We start from the raw sequence: 20,364 nt of genomic DNA on the forward strand, positions 1-20,364 counted from the left end.
AGCGGGTTTGCCCTGCAGATTTATCAAATCCGCTGCGGGAGAACCCGCAGGGACAGGACGCAACGTGTGAACATAGCCTTAATCTCAGACCCCTAAACAGATGGCTAGGGTACAACCGGTTAAAAATGGAATCTATTAGGTCCACAATTCCCCTCTTACACAAAGAGGTGGTTAATGTGCACTTTAGACTTAAAAAGTTCATATTGCCACATGCCAATTTTTTCAGATCACCAAAAGTATCTCAGATTTGCGGTGGAGAGAGAAGGAAGGGTCTATCATTATCCGTTTCATTTGGCTTAGCAACAGTGCCCAGAATATTCACAAAGCTTATGGTAGAGGTAGTGGCTTATTTAAGAAATCAAAACATCACGATAGTCCCTTATTTAGACGATTTCTTAATAGTAGCAGATTCTGTAAGTCAACTCAGTTGACTGTCAATCAGTGGTCTCCACGCTGCAGAAATTGGGATGGGTCGTGAACTGGTCAAAGTCAGACCAAAAATAAGCACCCAAACCAAAAATAAGATTTCTAGGAGTCCATCCTAGACTCAAGGGTGAGAAAGTCTTTTCTTCCAGAAGAAAAACTGACAGATTTGATAAAAGGTTCGCCAGTTCTCAAGAAGCCGGGTCTCCATCAGAGATGCAATGAAGATCCTCGGACTAATGACAGCCTGCATTCCTTGTGTCAACTGGAGCCAGTTTCATTCTCTGCAATTACAGCGGGCAGTTCTCGCTTCCTGGGACGGAAGGCAGAACTCACTGGACAAAGATAAGAAGATCCCTACATTGGTGGATTATTCCCAGAAATCTGAGTCGGGGTTTCGTGGATTCAGTCTCCAGAAGTTACAGTAACCATGGACACAAGCCAGCAGGGATGGGGTGGGCACGTCCAGGGAAGATATTATCAGGGACAGTGGAGTTCGGAAGACAGCAGGAATACCTCGAATCACAGAGAACTGCATGCAGTTTGGAAAGTCCTTTCTTCAGCGCAGACTTTACTGAAGAACAAAAGCATAAAGATTGTCAGACAACACAAAGATGGTAGCTTTCCTTTGTCATCAGGGCGGTCCAAGACATTCAACATTGCAACATCTAGCAGATCGGATTTTCAGATGGACAGAAAAATCTGTACTTTCAATCTCGGCGGTACACCTGGAAGGTACAAGGAATCAGATTGCAGACTTCCTAAGCAGGAAAAAATTATCAGCAAAGGATTGGGAGTTGAACAGGGAAGTATTCAGCAAGCTGTGCCAGCGTTGGGGAACACCAGAGGTGGACCTATTCACGGTCAGACGGAACACAAAGGTCAGAACCTTCTATTCTCTGAACCCCCGAGAAAACCCAGCAGGAGTAGATGCCCTTTGACAGTCATGGAGCACTTTAGAAATACCTTGGTTTTGGGAAAGAGGGGAAAAAAGAGACAAGTGCGGCGCTTCCTCTGAGCGTAATACGTTTTTACCAACAGTTAAAAATTATTTTAATTGTGGTTATGCTCACCTTTTATCGGTAAGAAATGCATGTTGAGATTCTCAAGGAATCAATTCTTTAGGCAACTCTTCTCCATATGTTGTATAATCCAATAAGGTGTGCAGCTCACTTTGGAGAACTATGTGTTGATCCTGCTTCGGATCCACATAGGTGGCGACTTCAAAGGGAAAATAAACTCCAAGCAAATGTGGCGCTAAGCACCTACGGATTTTTCAAATGCATCCACTTCCAGTGAAAAATGTTAATAAAAATTAATTTTTCTCCAAAAAAAAAAATAAATTTTGTAAAATATTTTTAAAATACAATACAACACGTTTCGGCTGCTATTATTACAGTGCAGCCTTCATCAGGTAGCAAAAAAAACAAAAAGAACACATGTAACATCACTTTATAGTGCTTATTGTAACCTCCAAGTTTTCTTTATTTATGAGGGTTCCTAGAAGGGATTAGCAGGTCGGGACAGGGGATCAGATTCTCCTTTCCTGACGAATAACTACCGTATATACTCGAGTATAAGCCGACCCGAGTATAAGCCGACCCCCCTAATTTTGCCACAAAAAACTGGGAAAACTTATTGACTCGAGTATAAGCCTAGGGTGGAAATGCAGCATTTACCGGTGAATTTCAAAAATAAAAATAGATCATTATTTCCCCATAGCTGTGCCATATAGTGCTCTGCACCGTTCATATTTCCCCATAGGTGTGAACCATATAGTGCTCTGCACCGTTCATTGTGCCCCCTAGCTGTGCCATATACGGTGCTCTGCACCGTTCATTGTGCCCCATAGATGTGCCATATACGGTGCTCTGCACCGTTCACTGTGCCCCATAGCTGTGCCATATACGGTGCTCTGCACCGTTCACTGTGCCCCATAGCTGTGCTGTGCCATATACGGTGCTCTGCACCGTTCACTGTGCCCCATAGATGTTCCACATAAATTTGTGCCGCCGCTGCCGCAATAAAGAAAAAAAAACACATACTCACCTCCCTTGATTGCAGCTCCCGGCGTCTCGTTCCGGCGCCTCCATCTTCCCGGCGTCTCTGCTCTGACTGATCAGGCAGAGGGCGCCGCGCACACTATATGCGTCATCGCGCCCTCTGCCTGAACAGTCAGAGAGCAGAGACGCCGGGAAGATGGAGGCGCCGGCCGGGAAGATGGATCGGCGCCCGGCGGCTGGAACGAGGACAGGTGAATATAACATACTCACCTAGTCCTGGCGATCCTCGCGCTGTCCCCTCCTGTCTTCGGTGCCGCAGCTTCTTTCTCTATCAGCGGTCACCGGCACCGCTGATTAGAGAAATGAATAAGCGGCTCCGCCCCTATGGGAGGTGGAGCCGCTTATTCATTTCTGTAATGAGCGGTCCCACGTGACCGCTGAAGAGAGGAAGAAACTGCAGCGCCGAAGCCCGTGGGACGGCAGGGACAGCGCGAGGATCGCTGGGACTAGGTAAGTATACCCCAGCGCCCTCAGCCCCTCACCCGCCGACCCCACCGCTACCGTGACTCGAGTATAAGCCGAGGGGGGCACTTTCAGCCCAAAAATTTGGGCTGAAAATCTCGGCTTATACTCGAGTATATACGGTACATGGTAGCCTGTAAAGAGACTCATTTTTCTTATATATAAAAGAGCAATTTAGTACTTCTATTCTATCCAAAATTAGCTTTTAAATACATGGTGTTACATTGTTACGAACAAACATAACATTATAAGTATAGGTATACACATAATTATAAATATGATTCACTCTAAGGCTATGTGCACACGTTCAGGATTTCTCGCAGAAAATTCTTGAGAATTCCGGACATTTTCTGCAAGAAATCCGCATGCGTTTTTGCCGCGTTTTTGCTGCGTTTTTTTTCGGACACTTCCCAATGCATTTTGGAGTGGGAAATCCGCAAAAAAAAACCCGGAAAATTAATGAACATGCTGCGGTTTTTTACCGCGATGCGTTTTTTTCGCGGGAAAAAAACGCATCATGTGCACAAAACATGCAGAATTCATTCTAAATGATGGGATGCTTATTGTATGTGTTTTTTTTTTTTTTTGCGGTTTTATAGCGTTTTTATCGGGGAAAAAACGCGAAAAAAACTGCGTGTGCACACAGCCTAATATTTTATCAATTTTACTGCTATCGTCTCTACATGAATCAATTCATCCCATAAAAATTACATTAAAAAATAAAGGATTTAGTTATATTAACCCATGTGCAAATGACTGGGCTATTTATGACCAACCCTTACACATTCTCTACTACATCATTAAGTCCATTTGGATAAAGGCTTTGTAACCTATATATTCAATATGACTCCTTGCGGTTTAATAATTTGTTCCTGTTATTAGCCCCTTTTGGTATATGCTCCAGCGGTGTGACCGTGATGCAGAAGCATTTATTGTGCTTCAGTAGGAGGTGACGGGACAGACTATGTTTAATCTGCCCGTTTTTTGCATTATAGCGGTGATTATTCATCCGGGCACTCAATTCCTGGGAAGTTCGTCCCACGTATTGGAGCCCGCATTTGCAAGTCACTATGTAGATGACAAAATCCGTTCTACATGTGAGTCTCTGCTTAATCTTAATTGTTTCCCCAGTAGTATTAGATTGAATACTCCTAGCTTCATGGTTAATGATCTTACAGCATTTACATTTGTTTGAAGAGCATCTATATACTCCTGTGTTCATCTTCCCTCCATTCACATAGGTATTGTTTCCTACCATATTTTCTATTTTTGGAACCTGTCTTAATTTACTCTGAGCTACAATAATTTTCACTGTCGCCCCTCTCCTAAAAGTTACTCCCGGTTCCCTTGGAAGCATTTTCCCAAGAATCACATCTTTTTTTAAAATATACCAATATTTTATTTTCTCATCAATACTTTATTATAAGTTGTTATAAAATTAAACCCTCCAAAGATTTTTCTTATTCTCCTCATTGCTTGCTGGCCATTCTTTCCCTCTGGTTTCCTCTGCATTACAATAGGAAGGGAAACTTCCTACTTGGCAGACAATCCTCCTGTACTTTGTCCAAACTCTCTCTTTATGCTGCCTCGATCAATTTTTCTGGATATTTCTTATCCCTGAACCTTTTCTTCAGTATCGCTGATTGGGTCACATAATCTTTGGTGTTTGTACAGTTTTTTCGTATCCTTAAGAACTGGCTGAATGGTACATTAGTTTTCCACTTTTTATAATGCGCACTTCTAAAGTCCACGTAGCCATTCGCATCACAGCTTTTGAAGTGCGTTTTTCTTATTATTTTCCCCCGCTTTATGCCCCAATTCCTGGTCCAGGAACACAATTTTGTCCCTTCTGATGCATGACGTAAAGGAGATGTCCCAGTTATTGCTATTAAGAGAATCTATTAATTACAGGCTTCTTCCTCCGTCCCGGCCCAGAAAATGATCAAATCATCTATAAATCTACGGTATAATATTTTTTCTTTGTATTCAGATGCATACAACAGCGATGAGGACTCGAAACGCCCCGTGAAGAGATTAGCGAAACTTGGAGCTATCAGAGTCCCTATCGCTGTACTGAGGCACTGTAAATAGAGTTTACCCTGGAACTCAAAGATGTTGTGCGTTGATATGAATTTCAACCCTTCCAACAAAAATGTCTTTTTTGTTCCTCCCGCAATCCTGATACTAATGATAAATAATGATCTACTGATCTGATACCAAGTGTGTGATCAATGTTGGAGTACAATGAATTTACATCCAGTGTGATAAAGCTGTAATTCTCCTGCCATTTTATATTCCTACATTCCTCAATCAGTTGTGCAGAGTCTTTCAAATATGAAGGAAGGGTAGTCACAATTTCTTGAAGAAATAAAATCAATGTAATGCGATAATGAACTTGTTTTAGGAATCGATTCCAGATATAATCGGGCGACCAGGGGGATTAGTGGAATTTTTATGCATCTTTGGAAGATGATAAAAATGTGCTATTTGTTGGTCAAAAACTTCTTTTCTTTTTTATTATATTCTCTTTATGGGCTTTGTTTATAAAACCATGATATTGTAATAGAAATATTTATATCATGTAGATCTCACTTGCATGTATACTCCTCTATAATCATATACTCATATAAACGCAAATATATCTATATACACTATAATCAATTGCTTAAAATGGCTGACAAACGGATAGAAGCCAGACTGTTAGGTGATTTCCACCCAAAAAAGCAGAACGACGCCAGATGTATTAAGTGCTGATCAGATGTCTCAACTTTGTCCTAGATGCAGATAACTACATTTTAATTGCTTAATCAGCATTCATATGTGCATTAATCACAATATTTCATATTGCCTTCTCCAAACAGCCATTTTTAGATCTCTCCACAGGTGTTCTATGGGATTCAGGTCTGGACTCATTGCTGGCCACCTTAGAAGTCTCCAGTGCTTTCTCTCAAACCATTTTCTAGTGCTTTTTGAAGTGTGTTTTTGGTCATTGTCCTGCTGGAAGACCCATGACCTCTGAGGGAGACCCAGCTCTCTCACACTGGGTCCTACATTATGCTGCAAAATTTGTTGGTAGTCTTCAGACTTCATAATGCCATGCATACGGTCAAGCAGTCCAACGCCAGAGGCAGCAAAGCAACCCCAAAACATCAGGGAACCTCTGCCATGTTTGACTGTAGGGACAGTGTTCTTTTCTATGAATGCCTTTTTTTTTTTTTTTTCTCTCCTGTAAACTCTGTTGATGTGTTTGCCCAAAAAGCTCTACTTTTGTCTCATCTGACCAGAGAACATTCTCTTCCAAAACGTTTTAGTTTTTTTCAGGTAAGTTTTGGCAAAATCCATCCTGGCTTTTTTATGTCTCGGGGTAAGAAGTGGGGTCTTCCTGGGTCTCCTACCATACAGTCCCTTTTCATTCAGATATCAAAAGCAAGAAGCAGACGCACTATCAGCTCACACCACTAATTATGATCCCTCAGACCAGTCAGCGTTATTTAAAGCCACTAAAGAATGCGGTGCTCGTAGAAAACGGGTAAGAGTTCTGTAGAAACGAAACATAAAAGAATACGAGCACTCACCATTCATGCAAAAAGTGTCCATCCTTTATTGAGGCTTCATTGTAAAAAAGCAGGACATAGCAGGGAGAACCTGTGGTTCCCAACGACGACAGCCGTTTCGCTCTCCTGAGCTTCTACGGAGAGCGAAACGGCCGTCGTCGTTGGGAACCACAGGTTCTCCCTTCTATGTCCTGCTTTTTTACTATGAAGCCTCAATAAAGGATGGACACTTTTTGCATGAATGGTGAGTGCTCGTATTCTTTCATATTTCCTCTTCATTCAGATGCCTACGGATAGTACGGGTTGACACTGTTGTACCCTCGGACTGCAGGGCAGCTTGAACTTGTTTAGTTGTAAGTCGAGGTTCTTTATCCAACATCCGCACAATCTTGCGTTGAAATCTCTAGTCAATTTCTCTTTTCCGTCCACATCTAGGGAAGTTAGCCACAGTGCCATGGGCTTTAAACTTCTTGATGACACTGCGCACGGTAGACACAGGAACATTCAGGTCTTTGGAGATGGACTTGTAGCCTTGAGATTGCTCATGCTTCCTCACAATTTGGTTTCTCAAGTCCTCAGACAGTTCTTTGGTCTTCTTTCTTTTCTCCATGCTCAATGTGGTACACACAAGGACAAAGGACAGAGGTTGAGTCAACTTTAATCCATGTCAACTGGCTGCAAGTGTGATTTAGTTATTGCCAACACCTGTTGGGTGCCACAGGTAAGTTACAGGTGCTGTTAGTTACACAAATTAGAGAAGCATCACATGATTTTTCAAACAGTGCCAATACTTTTGTCCACCCCCTTTTTTATGTTTGGTGTGGAATTATAACCAATTTGGCTTTAGGACAATTCTTTTTGTGTTTTTTCATTTAAGACAAATTAAATGAAGATAATACCAAATAATTTGCGTTTGCAATCATTTTCAGGAAGAAAATGAGTAGTATCTGACAGAATTGCAGGGGTGTCAATACTTTTGGCCATGACTGTATGTATAATAAATCATCAGTATTGATGGAATGTTATTAACACAATGGTGTGCAGTCTCATTCCTTGAGCGCTCAAAATACTCAGTCTTATTGGGAACGGCCGCAGCACACACAGGGATAGATTTATCCAAACCAAATTTCCATAACTGGCGCGAACCGCGAGGCGTGGACGAAACACACGGGACCCTGCTGACCGGAGAGACGGAGGTGTTGGCCACAGCCTTGGTTCACGGGACGGAGACTGCGCAGCTCCATAAGTAAGGTAAGAAAATGTTATCTTACCTGAAAGTCCCCTGTGCCCAGTCTGGGTCTATACCTCTTGCCGGTCAGGTGTGGTTACCAAGGCATTCCCAGGTAGTGTAAAGTCCAAGCCCGTATCCAAACCCTGGGATATAAGTCAAGGTGTCTGCTGTGTGCCGTGTATGTGTTCCATGTTTGTGTAAGATCCGGGAGACAGTTGGATTGTTTGTGGTGGCTGGGTAACAGATGGCAGGAGGTCAAATCGCTCGATAAGCTATCACAGATTCCCGTGCAGCAGGTGAGACAGGTAGTCCCATGTTCCAGGCTCGGATGGCGATGGCTTAGAGGGCTGCCACAGATTCCTGTTGCCGGCGGCCAGTCAGGACGACTGGACCGGAGGGTGGTAGAATTTCCGCTTGCTGTGCTCCTCACTCAGGCACCCTGGGCATATGTGTGCCCAGTGCGATTGGCAATAGTCTGTTTCCAAGAGCAGTTAGCACCTGCCACAGAATAATAAAAAGGCATCTCCCGGACGTCTGTTTCTGTTTGGTTCGAGTCACGTATTGCTGCTTTAAGAGCATACAATTGTAAAGGAAGGTTTTTATTTCCCCTTCTGCTGCTACAAAGATATATCCATTGTAAATCACACGGATACATCTTTTTTTTTTTTTGCTAAGTTGCCTGTTTCTGCAGTGCTGGCTATGGTGTAGCTATTTTTGAAGAGGTGAAACTAAATGGTATCTATCATTTTTTTGCTGTGACATACTTGTTTTCAGATACGTGATTTTAGTGACATTGGAGATAGCAGCATAAGAAACGGGGAAGTGTGTGTGACTGCGTTTGAGCGCAGAGAGTTTTGGAAAAAAAAAAAGCCGTTTTAACTTTTTACTCTTGAAGGTTTTCCTTCTGTCTTTCTACTTTTTAAAGTTTTTTTTTTCTTTCGGTATCAAGGTTTTATGCTTTTGGTTGTATACCAAGTTTTTGATGGTTTCTTTTCTTTTGGTTTCAACTTCTTGTACCAATGCTTTTTTGAAGGTTTTCTTTTTGGTTTTTGTGTTTTATATACAAATTTTTTGAAGTTTTTGTTGTTTTTTTTATTTTTATTTTTGCAATGGGAAATATGGTGGCCAGGTAGGAGGAGGGTGTTTTACTTCCTGATGAGAAAACTGACCCTCAGAGAGTGGCAAAACACGAAGGTGTTAAGTATGTGAAGAATTTTAGAAGGTATAAAGTATGTGAAATCCATAAGAATGGCAGACTTTAAGCTGTGGAGTGGCATGACGTAGAAAGGAAAATAAGGGAAGTTAGCTGATGTTAAATTGCTGAATACTAATACATGGTATAAAGTAGCAGCAGAGTTTACATAATTTAGGAGGTACAGAAAGATATGTGAGCAAACCAGGAAGTAATTTTTGTGTGCATAAAATGGGGAAATTTATTAAGCCATCAGCGCCTCCCCATATATTTGGCATGTGCAGTCTGCTCTCAGCAGATTTCATGGTATAGGGAGTTTTTTTTTTTTTGCACAGTATGTGGTGAGCCCCGCCCAACCTTTGTACAGGGAGATGGCACTGTTGCTCTGACCATGCCGTCTCAGGCTGCATCAAAGAAGGAATTCTCTTCTGGTCTTTCTCAAATGTGCTCTCAAATGTGCCTGCCACAGCAAAAGTGTTCACAGTGACTGACCTGCCTAATGTTTTCTTCAGTGTTCCCCTTCACCCGGATGACCAGTACCTGTTTGCCTTAACACACCAGGGGGGACAGCACACATGGACAGTTATGCCACAGTGGAACAGCCCTTCACGGTTGACCAAAGCAATGTCCACAGTCCTCGCCAACTGGGTCACAGAACATGCAGAAGTAACCCCGCTACAATACGTGGACAATCTACTCCTTTGTGCACGTAGACAACGACAAAAAAGATGATCAAAAGGCCAAATATTACTAATAAAATCACAATTTTTATTGAAAAACATTATAAAAACATACAGCAAAGGTGCACAGAGAGAGACGAACCACTCCAAAAATCACTTTCACCCATATACACGCACAACCACGGAAAATAGAGTAATGTCCAAATCTATCTGCTATGTCCTAGGAAACAGCTGTTATTATAAATAATCTATATAGTCGTCCTCATAATAGGACACTCCACATACACCTATAATGGGCAGGACATAAGTCCCAAAGTATGTGCTACCTATATGTAAAGCTCTATCACATCTCCCGGGCATAGATACATCCACCGCACAAATAGAAAATGGTACCCGACCAAGAGGCTACATATTATAAACAGCCATGCACATAATTACCTTGGTATGGTAGTGGGGGATGTGACTCTAACACCCGTAGCCGCGCGTGCGCCCCAACGCACGTTTCGGTCTCCTTTTTCAAGGCCCCTTGAAAGGGTACCATTTTCTATTTGTGCGGTGGATGTATCTATGCCCGGGAGATGTGATAGAGCTTTACATATAGGTAGCACATACTTTGGGACTTATGTCCTGCCCATTATAGGTGTATGTGGAGTGTCCTATTATGAGGACGACTATATAGATTATTTATAATAACAGCTGTTTCCTAGGACATAGCAGATAGATTTGGACATTACTCTATTTTCCGTGGTTGTGCGTGTATATGGGTGAAAGTGATTTTTGGAGTGGTTCGTCTCTCTCTGTGCACCTTTGCTGTATGTTTTTTATAATGTTTTTCAATAAAAATTGTGATTTTATTAGTAATATTTGGCCTTTTGATCATCTTTTTTGTCGTTGTCTATGTAGTAACTGATGATAGGCTCTACAATTCCTTTGTTGTAGTTTACATGGTATATATATTTATTTTTATATATTGAGTATATCTATGAAATTCTAAAGATTGTTCTGATTACCATGTTGATGTGTCATATTTATCTGTATATATCCTTTGTGCACGTGTAAAGCCCATTCCTTTCTCTCCTACTCTACCTGGCAGAGCAGCAATGCAATTTCTCAAAGAACAAGGTCCAGTGGTGTCTGAAGCGAGTTACTTTCCAGGGACACTGTATTGCTTACCAGACGAAACACCGGACAGATGACCGGAAGACCACAGTGGAGAAGATGGTTCCTCCAACAACTCCAAAGGCGCTACAGGCCTTCCTTGGTCTAGTTTCGTATTGCAGAGCCTGGATCCCTGATGCCTCAGTCCGAATGCAGCCTCTGTATGACTGTCAACGTAACCCCGTTCCTCCTGACAGATGTAGCCTTCAGCTCGTTCAAGAAGTTAAAAGGCTCTGTAGTCTCAGCGCCAGCACTAGGCCTACCTGACTACGAGAAGCCATTCTGTCTCTACCTGATGGAAAAAGAAGGCCTTGCTGCTGGAGTCCTGAAGCAGCTTCAGGGGGGAAAGCAGAGACCTTTGGACTACTTTTCAGCTCGCCTGGATCCAGTTGCAAGGGAAGCCCCCTCCTGCATGAGAGCAGCATTTGCAGCACTGGCCCTCCTGGACAAGACTGCTGACCTCATTCTTGGATTGCAGATTGGAAATCCTGGTTCCGCATGACATCTCAGAAATTCTCAACCAAACCCAGCCAAAACATCTCTCCGTCAGGCATCTTTTCCTCCAGTGCTCTCTACTCCTCACCCCGTCCACTGTACTCCCACTCCCAAGGGGGATACAGATATGGACCCTCAGATCAAAATTCTGATCAAAATCTGCATGATACCTTCCACAGGGATCTGGATTTGCTCCGGACGGATGACCATGATTGCTTCAGCATCATGTAACAGGAAACAGCAGGACTACCCAAGGTGGCAGAAAAGCCACTGACCAACTCAGAGCTGATCCTCTATCTGGAAGGCTCCAGATTTGCAGATGATGAAGGAAGATTCCACATGGGATGTGCAGTGACCAGCAATCAAGAGATCCTGTGGTCCAGAAGTCTGCCGACTAGTCTGTCAGCCCAGAAAGCAGAACTGATAGCGCTGACGAAGGCCTGCCAGATTGCAGAAGGCAAGACTGCGAAAATGTATACCGATTCAAGGTACTCGCATGGCATAGCACACAACTTTGGATCCGTCTGGACTGCAAGAGACTTCATCACAGCAAGCGGAACAACCATGAAGCATCATGGAGCCATCAAGGACCTGCTGGATGCACTCCAACTCCCAAAAATGGTGACAGCATTAAAAGTCAAAGCAGATGGAAAACTGAACACAGTAGAGGCACGGGGTAATAACATGGTGGATATGGCAGCCAAAGAAGCAGCCAAAGGAAGACAATTATGGAGAAGTGGAAGAGGTCGTAGAGCCGGACGGCTACTACATGACGACTGAAGACAAGAAACCTCACCAGATGACGTCCTGGGATCTGCTCAAAAAGCTGCAGGTGCAAACCCCAAAAGGACAAGAAGGAATGCTGGATGCGGAAGGGAGCAACAGGCAGATTAAACATAGTCTGTCCCGTCACCTCCTGCTGAAGCACAATAAATGCTTCTGCATCACGGTCACACCGTTGGAGCATATACCAAAATGGGCTAATAACAGGAACAAATTATTAAACCGCAAGGAGTCATATTGGATATATAGGTTACAAAGCCTTTATCCAAATGGACTTAATGATGTAGTAGAGAATGTGTAAGGGTTTGTTATAGATAGCTGTCGTTTGCACATGGGTTAATATAACGAAATCCTTTTTTTTTTTCTTTTTTTTTCTTTAATGTATTTTTCATGGGATGAATTGATTCATATAGAGACAATAGCGGTAAAATAGAAAAAGTATTAGAGTGAATCATATTTATAATTGTGTATACCTATACTTATGTTATGTTTGTTCGTAACAATGTAACACCATGTATTTAAAAGCTAATTTTGGATAGAATAGAAGTACTAAATTTGTATGTATGTATGTATGTATGTGTGTATATATATATATATATATATATATATATATATATATATATATATATATATATATATATATATATATAATATATATTTTCATATTCTTATTCTTTAGAGGCTACCATGTAGTTATTCATCAGGAAAGGAGAACCTGATCCCCGGTCCCGCCCTGCTAATCCCCTCTATGAACCCTCATAAATAAGAAAACTTGGAGGTTGTAACATCACTTTATAGTGCTTATTGTATGTCTGTTCTTTTTGTTTTTTTTGCTACCTGATGAAGGCTGCACTGTAATAAAAGCCGAAACGCGTTGTACTATATTTTAAAAATATTTGACATATATTTTATTTTGAGAAAATAAATGAATTTTTATTAACATTTTTCACTGGAAGTGGATGCATTCGAAAAATCCGTAGGTGCTTAGCGCCACATTTGCTTGGAGTTTATTTTCCCTTTTACAGTCATGGAGCAGGGGTCTGTTGTAAGCATTCCCTCCTCTCGCACTGATTCCAAGGGTTCTCAGAAAGATATTCGAGGACATTGCTCAGGTCATTCCTTGTGGTTCCTTTCTGGCCCAAGAGGAGCTGGTTTCCCTTACTGAAGAAGTTGTCGATAGGAGATCCCTTTCTCCTTCCAAAAAGAAGAGACTTACTTCTCCAGGGTCCGATTCTACATCAAAACCCAGAGAACCTCCAGTTATCAGCTTGGATCCTGAGCGCCAGATCCTGAAAGCTAAGGGTCTCTCAGAGGGGGTTATTTCTATTCTTCAAGCAAGTAGAAAGCCTGTGACCTCCGTGATTTATTTAAAAATATGGAGAAAATTCTGTAGTTTCTGTGGAGACACGACAGTTCAAAATCCTTATTTACAGGTGTTCGATGGTAGACTGGTTTTAAGACTTGATCCAGCTTTTCTCCCTAAAGTTGTCTCAGATTCAAATATGAATCAGGAGGTGATGCTTCCCTCATTTTGTCAGCTCCCTAAAAATCAGAAAGCGTTTCTACCATAACTTGGATGTTAGGTAGACAGTACTCAGATACTTGGAGGCAACTAAGGCCTGGAGACAGGATAGTAATTTGTTTGTCCTTTTATAGGTGTCCAAAAAAGGGAAGAAAGGCATCAAAATCAACCATTGCGAGATGGATCAGATCCACAATTAGCCTAGCCTATGAGGCACAGGGAAAGAGTCCCCCGGACAGTCTTAAGGCTCATTCATCTAGAGCTGTAGCCGCTTCATGGGCAGGAAAAGGGGGGGCTTCAGTACAACAGATCTGTAGGGCTGCATCCTGGTCTAGTATCAGTACCTTCTCTAAACATTACAAATGAGATGTAGTGTCATCTCAATTAGCATTTGGTAGGAAGGTGCTTCAAGCAGTACTCCCACCCTAGGACCAAATCTCCCTTGGTACTTCTCCATGGTGCTGTCAGGTGGTGGCCTGGAAAACGGTAATTAGACCTACCGGTAATTGTATTTCCAGGAATCCATCCTGACAGCACTATTAGTTCCCTCCCTATTACAAGAACACCTCATACTTATGTGATGTAACATTTGTAGAACAGTTGTGTTTTCAAATAAAATTCTCTTTTTTGCATGCATCCAGATGTTACTTTGGAAAATCACCGAAGGGTGGTAGGGGGAGGGTCCTTTTAAACTCGTGGTTTCCTGTCCCACTATGGATAAGGACGTACTTCATGGTGCTGTCAGGATGGATTCCTGGAAATACAATTTCCGGTAGATCTAATTACCGGGGTTTTTTTTAGCTGAAAACTCCCCCCTCGGCTTAGACACGAGTCATTTGTCCCAGAAGCCGGCGGGGGTGGGGGAGCAGCGGTTCAGAGGCAGGAGCCGGCGGCTGTGGCTAAAGCCTGTACCACTGCTGTAATAGCACACAGTGCCAGCCGCCAGCTTCCTGCACATATCCTACTAACCTACCAGCATGCCCTCGCTGGCACTGCATCTCCTTCGTTCCAGCGCCAGCAGCTCTTTCTGTGCCGAGTTATCATCTGACCACGCTTATTAAGGTAATGCATATGCACGTCTCTCCACTCCCATAGGCGTGGAGTGCGTATTCATTACCTTAATGAGCAGTGCCACGTGATCGCTCGGCCTGAAGACAGAGCTGCTGGTGCCAGAACGAATGGGATGCAGTGTCACCGAGGCTGCACAGGCAGGTAAATAGGATGTTTTTTTTTTTTTAAAACATGAATCATTCATACAAGGATAGAGGAGAAAGTCATGCATGCATGCATGCATACAGGGATGGGGGAGCCATGCATACCAGGATGGGGATGAGGGGACAATGCATACCAGGCTTATACTCGAGTCAGTAAGCTTACCCAGTATTTCGTGTCAAAATTAGTTGCCTCAGCTTAGACTCTGGTCTGCTTATACTCAAGTATATACGACATATAAAAATATATTTAGTTTCTGTCTCTCTCACAGTTGAAGTGTACCTACAATAAAAATTTATAGACCTCTCCATTCTTTGTAGGTGGAAAAACATGCAAAATTGGCAGTGTATTAAATACTTATTTTCCCTTTATGCTTTTGTATAGGCATTCAGGTCACATGACATATTCACATTTTCACATTCTTAGAGATTTTTGTGGTCCCAATAATGAAAATTATTTCTCCCATAAAGAAGCCACACTCTTATATTGACCATCGCTGATTCGTCAGCTGAATCATTGCAATGAGACCCAGAACCACTTGGTGAGAGACAGTTACATTTGATACGTATGACTAAAAATATTAGATTTATTTCCTTAGAGTAGATGGATCCCATCATTCTTAGGCTAGATTCACACTTCCATAGAGCTCTTCGCTGAGCACTGCATCAGGATTCTAGCCGAATTCCCCAAAAATTGTAGCCTTAAAGGAACCCCGACAGCCACTCAGTTAAATGAAGCTGTTGTAGGCACTGTGAGCACTGTGAGCCTTACCTCCCTTCCTGTAGCAGGCCTGGATCCAAGATGGCTGCGGCATATGGGTCCTGCAGGGAGGGAAGTGGCTTACCAAGTGCCTGCTCAGAGCAGGCGCTTGGTAAGCCTGCAGTGCTCTCAGACAGATCGGTGATCTGACAGAGTGCTGTGCAAACTGTCAGATCAGCGATCTGTGATGTCACCCCGGGACAAAGGAAAGTTTTAAAAAAAAAAAAAATCCTAAATAAAGAAAAAAAAATATTATTCCCATAAATATACATTTCTTTATCTAAATAAAAAAACAAACAATAAAAGTACACATATTTAGTATCGCCGCGTCCGTAATGACCCAACCTATAAAACTGTCCCACTAGTTAACCCCTTCAGTAAACACCGTAAGAAAGAGGCAAAAAACAACGCTTTATTATCATACCGCCGAACAAAAAGTGGAATAACACGCGATCAAAAGGACAGATATAAATAACCATGGTACCGCTGAAAGCGTCATCTTGTCCCGCAAAAAACGAGCTGCCATACAGCATCATCAGCAAAAAAATAAAAGTTAGTCCTCAGAATAAAGCGATGCAAAAATAATTTTTTCTATAAAATAGTTTTTATCGTATAAAAGCGCCAAAACATAAAAAAATGATATAAATGAGGTATCACTGTAATCGTACTGTCCCGAAGAATAAAACTGCTTTATCAATTTTACCAAACGCGGAACGGTATAAACGCCTCCCCCAAAAGAAATTCATGAATAGCTGGTTTTTGGTCATTCTGCCTCACAAAAATCGGAATAAAAAGTGATCAAAAAATGTCACGTGCCCGAAAATGTTACCAATAAAAACGTCAACTCGTCCCGCAAAAAACAAGACCTCACATGACTCTGGACTAAAATATGGAAAAATTAAAGCTCTCAAAATGTGGTAACGCAAAAAATATTTTTTGCAATAAAAAGCGTCTGTGTGTGACGGCTGCCAATCCTAAAAATCCGCTAAAAAAACCCGCTATAAAAGTAAATCAAACCCCCCTTCATCACCCCCTAAGTTAGGGAAAAATTAAAAAAAAAATATATTTCCATTTTCCCATTAGGATTGGGGCTAAAGTTAAGGTTAGGGTTTGGATTACATTTACGGTTGGGGTTAGGGGTGTGGTTAGGGTTACCGTTGGGATTAGGGTTAGGGGTGTGTTTGGATTAGGGTTTCAGTTATAATTGGGGGGTTTCCACTGTTTAGGCACATCAGGGACTCTCCAAAGGCGACATGGCGTCTGATCTCAATTCCAGCCAATTCTGCGTTGAAAAAGTAAAACAGTGCTCCTTCCCTTCCGAGCTCTCCCGTGTGCCCAAACAGGAGTTTACCCCAACATATGGGGTATCAGCGTACTCAGGACAATTTGGACAACAACTTTTGGGGTCCAATTTCTCCTGTTACCCTTGGGAAAATACAAAACTGAGGGCTAAAAATAATTTTTGTGGGAAAATTTTTTATTTTATTTTCACGGCTCTGCGTTATAAACTGTAGTGAAACACTTGGGGGCTCAAAGTTCTCACAACACATCTAGATAAGTTCCTTGGGGGGGTCTAGTTTCTAATATGGGGTCACTTGTGGGGAGTTTCTACTGTTTAGGTACATTAGGGGCTTTGCAAACGCAATGTGATGCCTGCAGACCATTCCATCTAAGTCTGCATTCCAAATGGCGCTCCTTCCCTTCCGAGCCCTCCCATGCGCCCAAACGGTGGTTCCCCCCCCACATATGGGGTATCAGCGCACTCAGGACAAATTGGACGACAACTTTTGGGGTCCAATTTCTCCTGTTACCCTTGGAAAAATACAAAACTGGGGGCTAAAAAATAATTTTTTACTTTTACGGTTCTGCATTATAAACTTCTGTGAAGCACTTGGTGGGTCAAAGTGCTCACCACACCTCTAGATAAGTTCCTTAGGAGATCTACTTTCCAAAATGGTGTCACTTGTGGGGGTTTCAATGTTTAGGCACATCAGTGGCTCTCCAAACGCAACATGGCGTCCCATCTCAATTCCAGTCAATTTTGCATTGAAAAGTCAAATGGCGCTCCTTTGCTTCCGAGCTCTGTCATGCGCCCAAACTGTGGTTTACCTCCACATATGGGGTATCGGCGTACTCAGGACAAATTGTACAACAACTTTTGGGGTCCATTTTCTCCTGTTACCCTTGGTAAAATAAAACAAAATTTTTTTTGTGAAAATAAAGTTAAATGTTTTTATTTAAACATTCCAAAAATTCCTGTGAAACACCTGAAGGGTTAATAAACTTCTTGAATGTGGTTTTGAGCACCTTGAGGGGTGCAGTTTTTAGAATGGTGTCACACTTGGGTATTTTCTATCATATAGACCCCTCAAAATGACTTCAAATGAGATGTGGTCCCTAAAATAAAATGGTGTTGGAAAAATTAGAAATTGCTGGTCAACTTTTAGCCCTTATAACTCCCTAACAAAAAAAAAATTTTGGTTCCAAAATTGTGCTGATGTAGACATGTGGGAAATGTTACTTATTAAGTATTTTGTGTGACATATCTCTGTGATTTAATTGCATAAAAATTCAAAGTTGGAAAATTGCGAAATTTTCGCCAAATTTCCGTTTTTTTCCACAAATAAACGTAGGTAATATCAAAGAATTTTTACCACTATCATGAAGTACAATATGTCACGAGAAAACAATGTCAGAATCACCGGGATCCGTTGAAGCGTTCCAGAGTTATAACCTCATAAAGGGACAGTGGTCAGAATTGTAAAAATTGGCCCGGTCTATAACGTGCAAACCACCCTTGGGGGTAAAGGGGTTAATGAATGGGGTCATTCAGTTGTTTTGTTTTGCATAAAATATGTTCTGATTTGTTCTGTTCCGTTATTCAGATAAACAAATAGGATGCTGAACACTAGTGTGTACCTGGCTGTAGCGGACACATTATTTGTATAGCTGAAGCCTTCTCGTAAATTACAGATAAAACTAGTCTACTTTCTGGACATCTGTGGGAGTTATCAGCTGGTAGTTCTGTATATGTATATCCTTCTCTAAGGTAATAGCAATAAATTGGATTCTTTTTTTTTTTTTTTTCTCTTAAAGCATTTGAAAACATTGCGTCACCCATGTCTTCTGCGATTTTTGTCTTTTACTATGGAGGAGGATGGGATCTACCTTGTGACGGAGCGAGTGCAGCCCCTGGAAATGCTTCTCCAAAAGCTTTCAGCCGATGAAATCTGTTCTGGAATATATGATATTCTGCAAGCACTAGTATTCCTACATGAAAGGGTAAACTTTTTTTCAGAAATGTCTATATTTCAGTATTCCTAACTAAAATTGAATGTGTAATTATAAATCTATAAGCATAGTCCTTGGTAACACAACATGGCAAAATGCTGTATCAGGCAATGATGAACACTTGCTTAGAATTTTAGGTGTTTTTGAGATTAGTGCTTAAAGTTGTTGTCCAGGTTTGGCATGAAGAGCTGCAGTTACTTGGTGCCAGAGATGATATCAGGCAGTCACATGACCACAACAATGGGGTTTGCAAACTTCCGGCCACATTGCGACTAGACTTGCGCGACCTCGCTCAATTCACTTGTATTAAGCAAGACCGTGCACCGCTCTCCAGCACCGTTACTGGAAAACCGGACAGTGCTCACTGCACCATGTGAGGATTCACAAGTCAATAATGTGACTGCAGATTTTTGTACCAAACCTGGACAACCACTTTTAAAGGGAATGTATCATCAGAAAGTACTTGATTAAATGAGCTTTTTATACTACATTTTTTTAAAAACTTTTGATAAACAGACAAAAAAGACTATCCGCTAAAAAAACAAACTGTAAACTTGCAGTTTTCACACTGACCACTAAGCCTTAAGCTACATTCAAATATTTGTTGTACATGTCCACATACTGTCCTTTTTTTTTTGTTTTGGTTTTTTTTTCCCTCAGACCGCGCACAGAACCAAATAGCTTAATTGATCAATACACATGTCCTCTTTTATAAGTGCTTCCATGTGTCCTATGCATGAGAAAGTTTCCTAGAAAAAGGGCATGGGAGTCAGAGGCTGCAGCATTTAAGCAAAATATTGTAGTATTGCAGCTACATGCACAGCAAGATCCCTGATTTACAGTTGTTTACATACCCCGGCAGAATTTTTGCTTTGGCCTTTTTTCAGAGAATATGAATAACACCAAAACTTTTTCTCCACTCACGGTTAGTGGTTGGGTGAAGCCATTTATTGTCAAACTACTGTGTTTTCTCTTTTTAAAGGGAACCTGTCACCCCCAAAATCGAAGGTGAGCTAAGCCTACACCTTCTCATTTAAAGATTTTTCTGTATTTTCATGACTATGAAAATTGTACATTCACACTGGAGGCATCAAAACTATGAATTAACACATGTGGAATTATATACTTAACAAAAAAGTGTGAAACAATTGAAATTATGTCTTATATTCTAGGTTCTTCAACGTAGCCACCTTTTGCTTTGATGACTGCTTTGCACACTCTTGGCATTCTCTTGATGAGCTTCAAGAGGTAGTCACCGTGAATGGTTTTCACTTCACAGGTGTGCCCTGTCAGGTTTAATAAGTGGGATTTCTTGCCTTATAAATGGGGTTGGGACCATCAGTTTGTTGTGCAGAAGTCTGGTGGATACAAAGCTGATAGTCCTACTGAATAGACTGTTGGCTGCTTTTTTTCTTGCCATAATACAAATTCTAAGTAAAGAAAAAAACGAGTGGCCATCATTACTTTAACCCCTTCACCCCGAAGCCTGTTTTCAACTTCCTGACCAGGCCATTTTTTATCAATTCTGACCACTGTCAC

The 20,364-nt window shown here is 41.7% G+C and overlaps 1 protein-coding gene across 2 annotated transcripts in view; it reads left to right on the forward strand.

The window, feature by feature from the left end:
* The window catches only part of SCYL3 (SCY1 like pseudokinase 3), a 418,614-nt gene that overhangs the window by 41,643 nt on the left and 356,607 nt on the right, over positions 1-20,364 (forward strand). Inside the window, exon 2 of one of the 2 annotated variants that reach the window (XM_069737140.1) lies at positions 18,631-18,816. The exons of the other annotated variant lie outside the window; for it this stretch is intronic. Coding sequence (XP_069593241.1) covers positions 18,631-18,816 — 186 coding nt within the window. The remainder of the gene's footprint in view (positions 1-18,630; positions 18,817-20,364) is intronic. 2 annotated transcript variants of the gene reach the window in all.

The sequence above is a fragment of the Ranitomeya imitator genome, chromosome 8, assembly GCF_032444005.1.
Source record: "Ranitomeya imitator isolate aRanImi1 chromosome 8, aRanImi1.pri, whole genome shotgun sequence".
NCBI lineage: Eukaryota > Metazoa > Chordata > Amphibia > Anura > Dendrobatidae > Ranitomeya > Ranitomeya imitator.